The sequence below is a fragment of the Chelonoidis abingdonii genome, chromosome 2 (assembly GCF_003597395.2).
Source record: "Chelonoidis abingdonii isolate Lonesome George chromosome 2, CheloAbing_2.0, whole genome shotgun sequence".
Classification (NCBI taxonomy): domain Eukaryota; kingdom Metazoa; phylum Chordata; order Testudines; family Testudinidae; genus Chelonoidis; species Chelonoidis abingdonii.
Window position 1 is genome coordinate 211,492,880 of NC_133770.1, and position 16,053 is coordinate 211,508,932.

At 40.8% G+C, this 16,053-nt stretch overlaps 1 protein-coding gene across 1 annotated transcript in view; it reads right to left on the reverse strand.

Annotated features, from left to right (window-relative positions):
- ARHGAP28 (Rho GTPase activating protein 28) overlaps positions 1-15,092 on the reverse strand; it is a 109,047-nt gene extending 93,955 nt beyond the window's left edge. Inside the window, exon 1 of the mRNA XM_032805219.2 lies at positions 14,816-15,092. Coding sequence (XP_032661110.1) covers positions 14,816-14,940 — 125 coding nt within the window. The 5' untranslated portion in view covers positions 14,941-15,092. The remainder of the gene's footprint in view (positions 1-14,815) is intronic.
- Positions 15,093-16,053: the final 961 nt, after the last annotated feature.

Genomic DNA, 16,053 nt, shown 5'->3' on the forward strand with positions numbered 1-16,053 from the left:
TCAGCCTTTGTGGCTTTAACTACAGCTGGCTGGGTTTGAGGCAGGCTCAAAAATCCAATCTGTTCTTAGTAACACTACCGCCTCCGTAGAATTACAGGCATGCTTTCAATGGGCATGCCCCTGTAACTGCTGAGTGATGATTTGCCATATGCATATACAGTAGTCAATGTCTTTTTTGTTTTTCGCATAGTTGCAGCACAGTATCAACTCCATTGAATCATGTAGAAATCAAGGAGTTAATGATAGGACAAGAATAAAGTTTATGGGCCCTCATTTTGGGAAAGTAATCACATTTCCAGTCAGCCGTCAAACTTTTGCCAACAAATTTTGCATATACAGTTGCCAGCATTAAATCCACTTTTGTGCATTCAGATCAGGTAGTTAGATCTCTAACTGCCAAATTTGCACAGCTAAATGAGAATGTTTTGTGCAGGTAAAATTTTGAAGACTGTGTTAGATGTTGGATGATGATTTACCACATAAATTATCAAAAATTTAAGACAAATATAATTTGGGCCCTTTTTGAATACATAAATAATAAGTTCTCTTTTTGTTTGCAGTATTTCCTTCATTTGCTTGTCTCTTTCCCTCTCCTTTCATCATGAAATAAAAATGCCACAAAAGAATACATAAAACGATCTTGGACTTTTATCAAAGTTTGGTATTTTTTTATATATAGCTTTACATTTACACGTAACTGTATCACTGAAAATTAGTAAAATATTACAACTAAAAAAGCATACGTAGGGACTTTACCTTGAGCAGATAGAGTGAGGATGTAGCCTAAGAAAATTCCAGATAGCAACTAATCAACTATTTCAATATAAAATGAGAATTTTCGTACCCTCTTCATTAAGTTATAGTCCAATTTTCATCCCCAAACATTATTAAAATAATGTTTAGATCCATTTATTTTAAAAGTCCCTAAATATATTTTATCTGGATTCAGTTTAAAATCTGTATCCCTAAAGTCTGGGTTTAAATTTCCAGATAATAATAATAAAGGACTAAATAGTGTATTTGGCATTAGATTTACAGACATCATCCATGATTTCATACAAAATGTATAAAAATTACTATGATTATTGATCTACAGAACTAGGAAACAGCACTACATTAAAGCACACTAAGGAACATTTAGTGAGCACCAGCAGGGTCTACATGAACCAATTATTGTGAAACCTGTTAGTATCCTTTAAAAAAAAAATCACACCTCCATAGTGCTCATTACCCCACTGTGCAGACATGCCCCTAGTTTTAAAAGGTATCCTTTGATTGTAACTTGTTACCAAATTTTCAAGTAACTGTATGAAAGCAAGATTTATATCTCCAACTAACTTTGTAATCTTCCGAATAGTTTAATGAGCCACCTAATTGTGTGTGCATGAATGTGCACATGGGCATCACTGATCTCTGTTGGATGGAATCAGAACTGCTTAACTGTGTATCACAGGCTACATCTACACTATGAGCTGGGGGTGTGATTCCCAGCTTGTGTACATATACTTGGGCCGGCTTGATAAGAGAGAGAAGAATTGAATACTTGCGAGTATGTGTACACATGCTGGGAGTCATACCCCTAGCTTGTAGCGTAGATGCAGCCATAGACTCTACCGAGCTAACAAAGAGCTTCTCTTTTAGCTCAAGTGATGGGAGCCTGTGCTTTTGGAACAGGGAGATTTGAGTCATCCCACTGCTGTTGTGCAACCTAGTGATGACAAACACGGAGTCCGCAGTGGACACAGATTTATTGCCATTAATAAACTGCTTGGTATGTGATTGCACACTTTTGTATTTTTTACTGCTTTGTTTGATGCTTTTTTGCCTGTTCTATATATTTCAAAATGATCTAGGAATATAGGAATCGCCATACTGATTTAGATGTGTGGGCTATCTAGTCCAGTATCATGTCTCTGACACTGACATGGGAAAAATGAAAGAAACCTTACATTAGGCATCCATGGGATAATCTTTCCCACAAATTAGTTCAGATCCTAATTCCTAATAATAGAGATTAGCGTAAATTCTGAGGCAAGAGGTTTAATATCTTTTCTAGAATTTTTGTTAGTGTGAGCTGTTCTGACGTTGGATATTCTTGTTATTCAGATGAATGTCCAAATCTATTTTAGAATCCCGTGAGGTCTTTGGCCCCAATGGCATCCTGTGGTAATAAGCTCATTTTCAAATTCTTGATTGCTAAAACGATGTAGACTCATTGCAATACAGAGTATGACATAATTAACTTCAGATCTGTACAGTATAGAGTGAAACAAGCTGTTTTGGCTTGCATTATCTCACTTCATCCAGTATGACAGAGTTAACTTCAAGCATGGCTTGCCAGGGTCCTCCTTTTAAAATTATAGAGTTACAAAAATCACAGGATGTGGAGTCCATGAGGGAAAAGCTTTCTATGATGAAACATAGCACTAATCACAGCAATCAGCTGCGGAGTCAACCCTGTAATCTTTTACCTTATGATTAAAAATAGAGAGAGTTTTTTATTTGTGGTATTTTCAAGACACAGGACATCTATTATTGAAGTAAAACTCTGTAGAAGTGTACATACTGTTTTTTTTTAAATTGCAGCAATTCACCCATGTCAGCAGATGGTTTTAAGAAAGTTTCAAATGTGCTTCAAGAATCTTCAAGTTAATTATAATTTTGCTTTGTTAGCAGAACAGTTGTGATCTCTGTCATGTATTCTGTGAATTGTATAGGACCTGGGTCCAAAATGGCCAAAACAGTCAAGTCTCAGAAAAATCTACTGAGAATGCATTCAGTTCCACTCCCCTCCACCCACCCAATTATAACAAAGATTTTCCACTATCAGTAGCATTACTTCTCTGCTCCTGGGAGATTGCCAACTTTCTAATTGCACAAAATTGAACATCCCTTCCCCAAGGCCCCGCCTCCACTCACTACATTCCCCTCCCTTGGTGGCTTGCTCTCCCCCACCCTCACTCACTTTCACTGGGCTGGGGAAGGAGGTTGGGGTCCAGGAGGGCTGAGGGCTCTAACTGGGGGTGCAGGTTCCTGAGTGGGGCCAGAAAAGAGGGGCTCAAGGTGCAGGGGGGCACCTGGCACGGCACTGGGCCCTGGAAGCTGCCAGCAGGTTCAGCTCCTAGCTGGGGAGGTGGTGGAGGCAGGAGGCTCCATGCGCTGCTATCGCCTGCAGGCACCACCTCCCCCAGCTCCCATTGGCCTCAGTTCCCCGCCAATGAGAATGTGGAGCCAGTGCTTGGGCCGTGGAGCCCTGTGGCCCCCCACTAGGAGCCGGACCCATTGGCTGCTTCCGGGGTGCAGCGCGGTGCCAGGACAGGTAGAGACTAGCCTGCCTTTGACACGCAGCACTGCCGATGGGACTTTTAAGAGAAGGTCCCTTTTTGACCAAGCATTCTGTTGAAAACTGGACACCTGGCAACATCACATTTTAAAACTTGGGTATTTGATAATTAAATACATAGGAGGAAAGTACTGGGAAAGGAGAAAGGCCTACTTACACATTTTTAAAATGTCCTATTACCTAAGGCCTCATACTGCAGTCCTTGTTCAGCAAGACTTCTACTGAAGTCAGTGGGAGTTTTGGCTAAGTATTGGATAAGAACTTAGGCCCAGATTTTTAAAGATATTTAAGCATTGCTCCTAAATACCTAAGTGCCTACATCACTTTTGAAAATGAGACTTAGGCTTCTAAGTCAATTGGTATTTCAGCGTTGAACATAGCAATGCCTAAACACCTATGAAAATCTGGGCCTCAAAGATTTAGGGCACCATAGGAGTTAGGCACATGGGCACTTTTAAAAATCCCACCAGATGCTTATCCACATCTTTAGGCATATAAATACCCTTATAAAATCTGGTCCTTACCTTCCAAGGGAACAAAACAATTCTTCAAGGACTTGATCCTCTTGCCACTGAATTCAGTGACAAAACTTACATTGATTTCTATGGTATAAAATCAGGGCCCACATCCCATTTTATCTTCCACTCTACCATCTGTTAAGTATTAGATCAAACAGCGGACTGGGCATTTCAAGTTGAGGTAGGACTTCATCCCCACTGAACTCATTCTGCCATTAATTTTTAAGCTAACGAGTTAAAAATGAAATCTCAGTCTTAACTTTGAATTCCCCAGATTTTGTCAGTTTCTGAAGAGTGATTCTGCTTTTGTCATAAAATAAGACATAGTTGTCTCTCTTTGCTTCTCAACATTAAAATCATTCCAAGCATTAGAGGAGTCTCCTTCTAACATCACATTATAGTGCTTTATATTTATTCTAAGGTGCTCTAAAAAATATCCATACAAATAAAGGACACTAGTTTTTGGCAACTACTGTTTCTAGTAACTGCAGATTTACTCTCTACCAGTGATTCTTGTCCAGGCCTGATAGCACCCCTCTAAGTTTCTCTTAAATTCTTTTAAATTCCTTCCTGCCCTTAGACCATCATCTGTCCAAGAAAGGAAACTGGATGAAATTTCCTTCAGATCCCTTAATTGGTCAGCAAGGTTGATGTTGGCTGACATGAGGCACTATCTCCTCCCCCAGAGTTTGAGAACACTGTCCTTGTGGCCTAGGTAACAGCATGGTTATTGATGCCTGCTAAGTGCATAAAGAAACTGGTCAGGAAAACATCACTCAGCGGGTCAAATTCAGACTTGATGTAAATGAGTTCTTTCCCATCCAAAATTCATGCACTGACAAGACAGTATTTTTATTAGCTTCACTAAAATGTGAAGAGTCAGGCTTTATGCCTCAATGACTCCCCTAAAGCTGTGTAGTCAACTATACCAGTGGCCCAATGTGTTAAGTTAGGCATATAGTCATTTAAAAACACAACTTTCCGGGAAGCCTCTTGCTTCTGTTAAGTTTGACCTTATAAGTGACATCCGTTCCAGGTGGATTCATGGCTCCTTTTTCCTCCTACTGCTAGCAAAACTCTTCTGTGCACCCCATATTCTATGGACCTCAGTAAACCTTGTACTGGTCCAGCATCAACAAAAGGATTTGTGCTTGTTATGTTTGTAAAAATCAGTCATGTGCCAAGACTGATTTTCTACAGTAAGAGATTTTACAGCCAATTTATAAAGTCTCAGACAAAGGCTATGTGAAAATGTCCATAGGCTTTTAGCTACAGCAACACAATCTCTCTCTCTCTCTCTCATAACATTGAGTAAATTCCCATCCAAAGCACTGACTGGCTTTACATATATTAAAATCCTACAACCTCAAATTGTTTGAATGTCATACATCACACAAACATGAAAATCCTCTTCAGAGCAGATATGTCAGTATCCCCCAACCACTGTTCACCCCACTTTCCTCCTTCAATGGCTAGAGAGAAAAGACAGGCTCTGCAGATGAGGGAGGAAGTGAATTCCTGAGTTGAGGAGCCCCCACCCCAAGGACAGGAATCTTTCCCTAATGTTAATGACAAGGGAGCTCAAGTTTGAGTGATGTTTCTGACCTCAACTGTAGCAGCAGTGCACTGGGAAAGGAACTGTGTTTCAAATAATTTGGTATTAAATCACTTGGGAACTCACAGGCAACCCATGGAACATCAGTGTTATTGCAAATGGTATCTCTGTAACAAACAGCACTCGTGCAAATTCCTATTGAGGTGTATGGTCTCCTCCCTCAACAATATTCCTGGGAGTTATACATGCCCATGGAGAGGAGAATCAGTTACGGGGGGTATTCTGTTAGGGAGAGTTGTTAGTACAAATAAAGGGAAACTTCCCTTCCCACCATCAGTGGCTGCTCCCCATTTCCCAGCTACCATCTTGTCCCTCCTCTGATTGCTCAAATTCCTGCTATTTCTTCTCTAAGGCCACGTCTACACTACGGGATAATATCGAATTAGCTAAAATCGGCTTTATAAAACTGATATTATAAATTCGATTTCATGTGGCCACACTAGGCACAGTAATTCGGCATTGTGCGTCCATGGTCCGAGGCTAACGTCCGATTTCTGAAGGTTGCATTGTGGTAGCTTCTTCGTAGCTATGCCATAGTTTCGCCGCCAGTCGTCCCCGCCTTGGAATTCTGGGTTGAATCCTTAATTGTCAGCGGGTGGTTCTGGTAAATGTCGTCAGTGCCTTTCCTCCTCTGGGAAACATCAGCTGACAATCCTTTCGGCCGTTTTTCCCTGGATTGCCCTGGCAGACGCCATAGCACGGCAACCATGGAGCCCGTTTCAGCTTTTTCTTTTTTTTCCGGCACCGTATGTGTACTGGATTGCTTGCGGGACAGGGAGAGGCGATACTCCAGCGCTACCCACAGCAGCATTTCACTTGCTTTTGCAATGATAGCAGAGATGGTTACCCGGTCCGTTCTGTTAACGTCCTACTGCCCCGTGAGGAAACTGGGCAATGAGATGACGGTTATCTCTCCTCCTCTGTACTGTCGCTGCTATCTATGAGTGCCCCTGGCTAAATCGGCTGGACGGGACGCAATGCAAAAGCAAAATTCCGGGGATTGACATCACTTGGACTGAGTCAATCCCTCCCTTATGGTTTCTTAACAAAATAGAGTCAGTCCTGCCTAGAATAAGGGGCAAGTGTATTAGAGACCAGTGTATCAGAGCACAGCTGCTCCTGTGTCAGTATTCACAGCAGGGTGCCCCTGCAACAACCACACTCCGTTGCTTCCCTCCTCCCCCAACCTTCCTGGGTTACCGTGGCAGTGTCCTGCCCATTTGTGTCATGAAGTAATAAAGATGCAGGAATAAGAAACACTGACTGTGTTAGTGACACATAAATGAGCGGGGAGGCCGTCCTGCCCGGACGCGATGATAGTCCAGGCAGGACATTAAACGGTGTCCGGGGGAGAGGAGCCAGCATGCTGCTGCCTATGACAGTCCAGGGGGCAGGCGTACGAGGGGGGGAGGGGAATCTTTCTTTGTCACAGGGAAGGGAGGGGGACTGAAGCCCCAGTTGCTATGATGAAAGCTGGTTATTAGCCGTTCTGTCCTACTCTAACTGGGAGTCAAGTTAACCAGCAATGGTTGGCCTCGATGTCACATGTTAGGATATTCATTGAGACGGTTACTAGTGGCCTATTGCATTGTCTTACCACCGGGGAGGGGCAGAGGGAGAGGAGGCGAGCCAATACTGCTCTTTACACTGCTGCAGCATCGCGTCTTACCAGCAGCATCTTCAGTACACATAGGGTGACAATGAAAGTAGTCAAGAAATGATTTCTTTCCCTTTTCTTTCACGTGGTGGGGGACGGGGAAGAAACTGAGGAGCTGTCCCTGAACCACGCCAGACACTGTGTTTGAACCTTCAAGACATTGGAGCTCAGCCAAGAATGCAAATACTTTTCAGAGACTGCTGTGGACTGTGGGATAGCTGGAGTCCTCAGTACCCTCCTCCCTCCATGAGCGTCCATTTTGAGTCTCTGGCTTCCCGTTACGCTTGTCACGCAGCGCTGTGTATCCTGGAGATTTTTTTTCAAACGCTTGGCATTTCGTGTTCTGTGTAACGGAGCTCTGATACAACAGATTTGTCTCCCCATACAGCGATCCAGATCTGTATTCTCCCGTATTGAGTCCATGCTGGAGCCTCTTTTGGATTTGAGACTGCATCGGCCACCCGTGCTGATCAGAGCTCCACACGCTGGGCAAACAGGAAATGTAATTCAAAAGTTCGCGGGGCTTTTTCCTGTTTACCTGCCCGCTGCATCACCGAGTTCAATTGCTGTCCAGAGCCGGTCAGTGTTGCACTGTGGGATACCGCCCGGAGGCCAATAACGCCCGGAGGCCAATAACGTCGATTTCCGTCCACACTAACCGTAATCCGATATGTTAATATCAAATTTAGCGCTACTCCTCTCATCGGGGTGGAGTACAGAAATCGATTTAAAGAGCCCTTTATATCGATATAAAGGGCGTTGTAGTGTGGACGGGTACAGCGTTAAATCAATTTAACGTTCTTTAAATCGATTTAAACGCGTAGTGTAGACCAGGCCTAAGGGGTCTTGGCAGCTGCAGCAGAACTAGAAGCAGTTCCATGAGAGCTGATGCAGCATAGTCACAAGGCAAAGAGGGAAGCAGGTAGACTGATGGGCCAGCTGCTTTGGCAGTCTGAGTCTACCTAGGATCTTGTATTGTTCTCATCACTATGATATCTGAAATGCAGGATAATGGCAGCTATTCCCACTGCTACTCTAACTTCTGTCAGTTTTGCTTCGCTCCCCAGTTGAGAAGTCTGGCCAATCAGAGCAGAAAACTGCCAGGGTACAAGTAACTGCTGGTTCTACAAGAAATCAGAATCCAGGACATTTGTCAATTTATCAGGCACTTGAAACAGAGTGTGGAAAACAAGTGCTGCATTGGGAAAGATTGGTGCATTGGTCTGGGACCCATTCACTTCACTGGGAATGCTCAGCACAATTTAGGATCTGGCCCTGTGTTTGTATAATTAATATTTTAGATTCTGTTTCATATACTGAACCTTGCTCCAACTTTTACTAGTAATTTTAACAAGCTTTAATTAAAAGAAATAATATATTGTAATTTCATTCCTACATAGTTTTCACATCTTACAGTATTTACACCAAATCATTATGAGCTATCATGCAAAAAACAATATAGCAATCTTCTTAATTTCTTACTCTTTGTTATGCGGTCTCTAAACTACGTCAGACTCAATATAAAAGGTGCCTACATAGGGCTCTCAGATCTCAGCATTTTTGCAGGCAACTCCAACCATCATGTAATCAGAGATAAGTGACTTAGTTAAAAATGAATGGGGCAGCTGGCCAAATGCTCAACCAAACAAAATGATCAAAGGGACAGTGCCAGATGTTTTCCATCAGCTTTGCACATGGAGGTACCAGGGAGATCAGCAGGAGCACTACACTAAAAAGAAACCAGAGAAGCCAACTCTAGTTTCAACCATAACATGAAGAATTGACTATAAATACCACATTCCTTAGTGAGAGTCCCAGAGGACATTCTGCAGGTATTTCTAAAGCCTACAGGAAAAACGTGTCTACTATTGTCTGGCTTATTTATATTCATCCTCCTGCTAAATGTTTTAATAATAGTACATAGCAACTTGCTGAAATATATACATATAAACCCATCTTAGGAAGTTGTTAGTAACTGTGAGTCAGTGGAATATGTCAAAAGTTGCTGTTTTCCTATAAAGTATGTGTTCGCCCAAACTTTGCTCATTTAACTTTAATGTTTCCCAGTTCCTACCCCTATTTCTTTTACCATTTTCGATTACTGGAGTTTTAAATTTTGATTTCATAGGCTTGGGACCTTAATTCCTGTAAAAGGCCCAGAGATGCTTCAAGATTTGTTCTTGAAAACGAGACTGTTTCATGTTTTTTTCTATTTTGGTCTTCTGAGAAAGTTTAAATATCAAAAAATAGTTAAGGTTGTTTACACTGCACCTCAGCAAAAGACGTTCTTGACATCATTTGTATACAACTCCAAGCAGTAGGGCCACTCAGTCAGTGCTGACAGAAATCCAGCCACAGGGCCTCCACCCTCCAGACATGTAGGGCCCACCAATAATAGTGTGATGCTAACTGCTTCTGCTGTTGCAGAACATGCCCTGCTTCATAAAGTTCTGTGGTGAGAAAATACTAGAGGTATCCACCCCCGACTGCCTTCATCACAACCCTGGTTTACACCCATTACAGGCTTCTCCTCCTGTTTAACAGAAACCTCCATTCACTATCTCACTAATTACCACCAGGGCCACATACATCATTTCGGGCTACATTACCTATCCCTCATCCAAGCCACATCAGATCGGAGTTTGGGGTAGATAACTGAGGGGGAAGAACACTGCATGAGAATTTTGTGCTATGCCGCACCCTTGCCCCTAATTTAATGGCTTTGCAGGGGCCCCCAAATCTGTTTAACTGGCCCTGCTGAGCAAGAATCTTGGAAACTGCTGCCAAGTAACTTGAGACAACTGCGTAATTTAAGTCACTTTTCAGGCTCTTTTTTGACTCTCTTGTTTAGTGCTGCCTGCCTGAGAGTGGGAGGAGGAGCTATGCCGAGCCTGCAGAAAATGAGAAGGTTTTTTTCCCTGAAACAATTGAAAGATCTCAGAACTTTTTCCTGACTAATGTGCAAACTAATCAGATTGCTTAGAGGGTGCTGCTGAACATCATTTCTCATTTCATTATTTCCTTTTCTTGCATATATTCATAAAGTCAATAGTTATGGATTTGTCATTCAAAATGCTTATTTGCTATAGGGCTGTTTAATGAATGTGTAACAGGGTGATTGGATCTAAAGAAACTGTTTTAAATTCATTTTACAGGGATAAACCGCTTTGGTCTGATTTTGATCTCAAATCCATTCATTTCAGTGGAGTTACTTTTGATTTACACTGGTGTAACTGTCAGTGGAATCAGGTCCTTCACTGGTAGCCATGTTAGCAATGAGGGAATAAACCACAGTCTAGCCATTATACTTGAGTCTAAATACAGGGAGCTTAACCTTTAACCTGACCCAGTTAGGACTGCTTTGAATCCAGCTGCTTCATGGATGACTGCTGAGACTTCCCTCTTTGCATCACATACCTAGCAGCTGAGCATGCTCACAATCCTTGTACTTCTTTGATTCCAGGCTGCTCCCTCCTAGCACCATGGAACAGAGAGGGATGAGGTGGAAGCAGGGGTATAATCTTACTGCTCCGTTACCTTATCCAGCATAGGCAGCTGAGCACAACGAGAAAATCTCCCTGTATTACTCCCAGGAATGGTGTTGTGAATGCCCTTCCTCTACTGGAATTGAAACACTGAAATCAGTACATTTATCTTTGGAAACTCTTTTCTAATGAGACTTCATGGAAGTTACTATTTTAACTTCCCCTTTTCCCCTTAAGAAATTATTTAAGCACCCTGCTAATTTACTGAATTTGCAAGAAAATCATCACCTATATTTTCAGTGATTTCTTGGCTTCATTGCTTCAAGAGAACAATCAACTCAAAATGACCTCAGAAGCACAGTTCAATAAGAAAGAAGTATATGTATCTCAGTAGTTGCAGTTTGAAGGTCACAGTTGCCAAAAGCTCCTGGGCCATGGAAAATTGACTTGCACATTGTGGTGCTCCAGGGAATTTGGACCAAACTGTGAGTGCCAGTAAAGTAATAGGATAGATAGAAAAGTGAGAAGAAGAGTATTTGGTGAGTAATCGCACTCTACCATGCACACATACTCCAGTATTAATTAGATTAATCACTAATAAAAGCAAGAAGCATGCCAGTATTCTGTCCTTATGAGCAATAAGTAAATATAAATAATCACATTCTGAATTAGGTGTTTAATCACAGCCATGTGAAATATAAAACAAGTAAAAATTAAATCCATGGAAGTAAACATTGCACAGGGCAAGTGGAAAATTATTCTAATTTATAAATCCAAGTCACCACCTCCTTTGCACTTTAATTGTAAAAAATAAAAGGAAATTTTGGGCTTAGTTCCCATGGATCTCAGTAGTCGCAGCACAAGCTTGTTTCATCATCTGCATGCATTTTATGGACAGAACTTGCACTGATGTCAAAGGGAAGTTCTGCAGATGAAACAAAAGGAGCAAAGTATGCAATTGAAATGAATGGTATGGATAGGTGAGGAGCATTTTCCGTACCTTATAGGGCTCATATTCTGACATCAATTTTTTCAACTGACTTCTGTGGGTGGTATGGCACCAAGGATCCAGTCATGCAGTCTTTATTAAAGGCCTGGAGGAAGTGGCCAAAGGCAGGAGTGGTAGTTTAGGGGAGTAAATTTGGTTCCTCCGCATTCTCTCCCTTCAGGCCCATTGCCTGCATCGCCCATATGAGGCGTATTAACTTTCACTGCTTTGCCCTTTGTGCTGTGAAACTTGTAGAAGGTTTCCTGGGGGACTGTGTTTGGACAGGCCCTGAAAATGTCCAAACCTGGGCAGGATAAATAGGATTGGGCAGCAGTGCATCTGTGTGGATGCCTGTTACCTCTGATGGATTGTTGAAATCTGCATCACTCTGATGAGCAGTGGGTTCAAGGCTACTTCCCTAGAGGAGCAAACCATTTCTCTCTGACTGAACAACTGAGTTACTCTGTCATAGGGGGGAATGGTGCTCTCAGGGAGAACTACCATTTAAGTCAACGGAAATTTTTCATGGGGAAGGGCAGCAGGCCGAGATTATCCAATTATACCTACCGAGGCCTGATTTACAGAGGTGCTGAGTAACGACAACTGTAAAGTCAAGTCAGCGGGAATAGTGGGGCACAGAAAACCCCTGAAAAACAGGCCCTAGGCATCTCAAATTGGACAGCATTTGAGGAACCCAAAGTCAGCTGCCATTTTTTAAGAAGTAACCGAAAATCAGTGCAAATAAAGGATCTTTAAAGTAAAATATTTGGGCCTTATTTTTGTCACACACAAATTTTACAGCAGTGTAACTCCATTAACTTCAAAGGAATTGCTCCTGATTTACGCTCATGTAAAGAAGAGCAGGAACAAGCTCCTTATCTCTGTATCAAACCATTAATTTTGGACCCTTTTAGCAACTTGTTCTCTTTCTTCTGAAAGGCAGACATAAAGCTATAAAACTGTGCAATTATGCATTCCTTCACTCACTCCTGGGGTCATTTGGACTGATTTTCTGATAAAAGCAACACGTCATATCTCCAAGGCAAGAAAAGTGCTGGATATTTTTATTTCCATTTTTATGACTATGGAAATGAAACATCCCAATTCCCAAGATGATAGGATTTACTGCTCAATAGCCAATAAGTCAAAGGGTAATAATCAAGGACCTGATTCTATTCTCATTTACACGAGTGTAAATCTGGACTTATTCCACTATATCCACCTGTATAAACCCAATGAAAGGAAGAGGGGACTCAAGGCCTAAGCTCCTGATTATTTTCTGTTATTAAACACGAGATATGTGGTGGCCTCTGGCTGTCTGCAGACACAGTCTGGAAATACTTTTACAGATTGCTGTCCTCAAGAATCATGGAATTCGCATACTGGAGTCACAGGGAAGTTAGACTGTGATTCAACAAAACCAGAAATAGTCTATACTAGAGGACCTCATGTTGTAGGATAGCAACAGACTCTCCATTTAGAAGCTGAAATGCTGTACAGAACTCTCAGAAGTTGAAGCAGGAATTAAGCTAGAGACTATTCTACCATTTGCTAAAACATTCAGTACATTTGCCTTCATGCCTTCTGCATTCCACAGGACTGCATGCTGAGTTAATAAAACCTCTCTTGGAAAATGCTTTGGAAACACAAATGGAGTCTCTGACTGGCCATATGGCAGAATCTGGTGATTGCTACCAGACAGCTGCAGGAAGTGAAAGACAAGAAATGGGAGACTGCATCACCAAAGTCATATATACCATTTTGGCTAATGTCAACAGCTTCCAAAATATTCAAAAGCACTAATATCTTCTTTCTTTTCAGGAACTTTAAATGATGCATATGTGATTTAGATTCAGACACATTACCAGCTGAGCTTTCAACAAGTTTTGAAACAATTAACCCCAAGTATGTGAAATAACAGACAACCACATTTTTATTGCTCAGCTCACAGATAAAAACTGAGATTCCAATTAACTTGCTCTTTTTAAAAAACAAATACCATTATCCCCAGTAACAATATCACCCTCATTCTGTGATTTGAACACCAAAACAGTATGGTAGGTTTCTTTTCTTAAAATGAAATTATGTATGTATTACTGCTGTGATGCAACATTTAAATTGAACAAAGAAGTTATCCGCATCAGATAAGGAGGGACAGTAAAAACAATGAACAGAAGGATGCTTGAAATGTTCATCTTTTCATGTACATTTGAACTAAATGATAAATTTGAAACTGAATAGCATCTTGTAAAATTCACAATATGAAGTACTTAGCAGAACACTTGTTAAGAACACACAGAGCTCATTCCTAAATGACAAATATTTATCTGTGACTGGCAATGAGATAAATCTAAACTACATCCACTATTTTCTCATATTTTAGGATTCATTTTATTCAGTTAAGCCATAAAATAACTTTGCATTTCCAAATTTTAATTTTTAGAAAATAGTGTCAATCTATACACCTATATTTAAGAGAAAAGTCAGATTTACCAAGATAAAAGCATCTATGCTGAAATTGTCAAGACTGTATTGCTATGTCAGAACTGTACATGCATGTGGACAAGTGCACAGTATGTAACTAAAATTAATCTGTATGAAATACCTGATTTATTGCAATACAACCTTTTAAAAGAAATATTCTCATTTAGATGACATCTTTAAAGAAGTAGCCTCACTTTGTGTGCCTGCCTGCCTGCCTGTGAATCAGCAACTGCAACATCCCAATAAAAGCAAGATATGATTTTTTGGGGGGAGGGGGTAGTATTTTTGTAAACCAACGTGGAATCCAAAAGTGAACTGAATTTTCTGATTAATTGTCTCACCTAGCACCAACACTTTTAACTGTTCATAGCATGGTAAAAGATGAACTGAGAAGAAGCTAGATTTATGTATTGTTTATAAGGGATTGTTTTGCTGCTAATCTTGGATAGCAAGAAAACTTGATCTATCTCTTGTACAAAAAACTTAAAATAAGCACTTGCATTTTCTATTTCTAATCAAGAACACCACAAGTGAATTGCATAAGTTCCCCACAGCAGGACAGTAATCATAATGCATAATAATAAAGTGATGATTAAATGGCAAAAAAGTGATCTGAAAACATCAACAGACTGCCTCACCTACTAGCAGGAAACATGACTGCAAAACAAAATCAGCTCAGACAAAACTTAATGGCACAGTACCCATTATAATCCTTCGTGCTTTACCTGCTGATTGGAGAATGGCTGGAGGAAATCTCTGGCACAAAGCTCTGTTCAATTATTGGTATCCTAGATGGAGTGTAAGAATGGTAGGCTGTCAGAACCACGCTGCCCGAGTCCTTTATCTCCATTATCACAGGCACATGTCTTCCCTACTGTCTGGCGACAAAGACAACTACCAGCATTTACTCACTTACTGGATCAAGTGACCCTAATCACAAAAGCAAACGCATGACCTTACACTGTAATAGCCTCTTACTACCGTTTGCTGTCAGGAGAACTGTGTAAGTGAGATGGCTCTTTCTCCTGTCAGGACAGCTAAATTAGCATATATTCAAAAACACCGCCCACAAACACAACTCTGGGGGGGAAGTATCCCTGTTTCTTAGGAAACCAGAAACCCGAGGTAATCCTACATGGCTCAGGGCAGTTGCTCTGGACAAGTTCTTCTTGGGTTATTTCTTTTTTTGTTTCTTCTCAACTAAGGGCAGATTCGTTAGGATTTTTCATACGATAGCAAGGAGCAAAGTGAAATGAAATCATTCTTCAGCTAAGCAACATGGGAATGGAGCAGTGCTTTAAAAGAAAACGTGCTCTAGGAAGGAGAGGGGAAATGCAATTTATAATGTCCACGTGAAAGATTCATAAACTAAAAACTGGACTATGTGGCTGTTTAAATAACCAGAGAAGAATAAACCTGATTTATTTAGATCAGTTAAATTCTACAAGCTTTCTGCAAAGAGTAGCCTTTACTTTCCACTGAATACATATTAGACTTTCAACAATCTTTAATAGTTGCTGGATGGATAATTAAAAGAGCAGTAGGAAAATAAAGATTTTTCCACAAAAATTTACAGAAAAGGGCGATTATTATGCCCCCCCAACCCCCAATTTCACAGATATTGAAGGTTTTGTGAAATGGCAGATTCTTATAATAAATACATGCACCAGTTTGATATTTCTCATTTTTCAAAATTTGCCCACTCTTAGAATGAAAATTTAAAATTTCTCTATTTACACGCAAAAATAGAATCATGGCCTTATTTTGGAGCAACTACCCCAGAAAACTTTGCAGCTTTTTTGTGAAGCTGAAATGCAATGTGAAAACTCTGATTTCACACAGCCCTAATATTTCCTGTAAAATAAACACTACAATAAATACTTACTCTTATAGTAACCAACACCATCAGTTAAATTCAATGGAATTACTCTCTTTGATTTGTAAGTATTGTGGGTGAGATCCT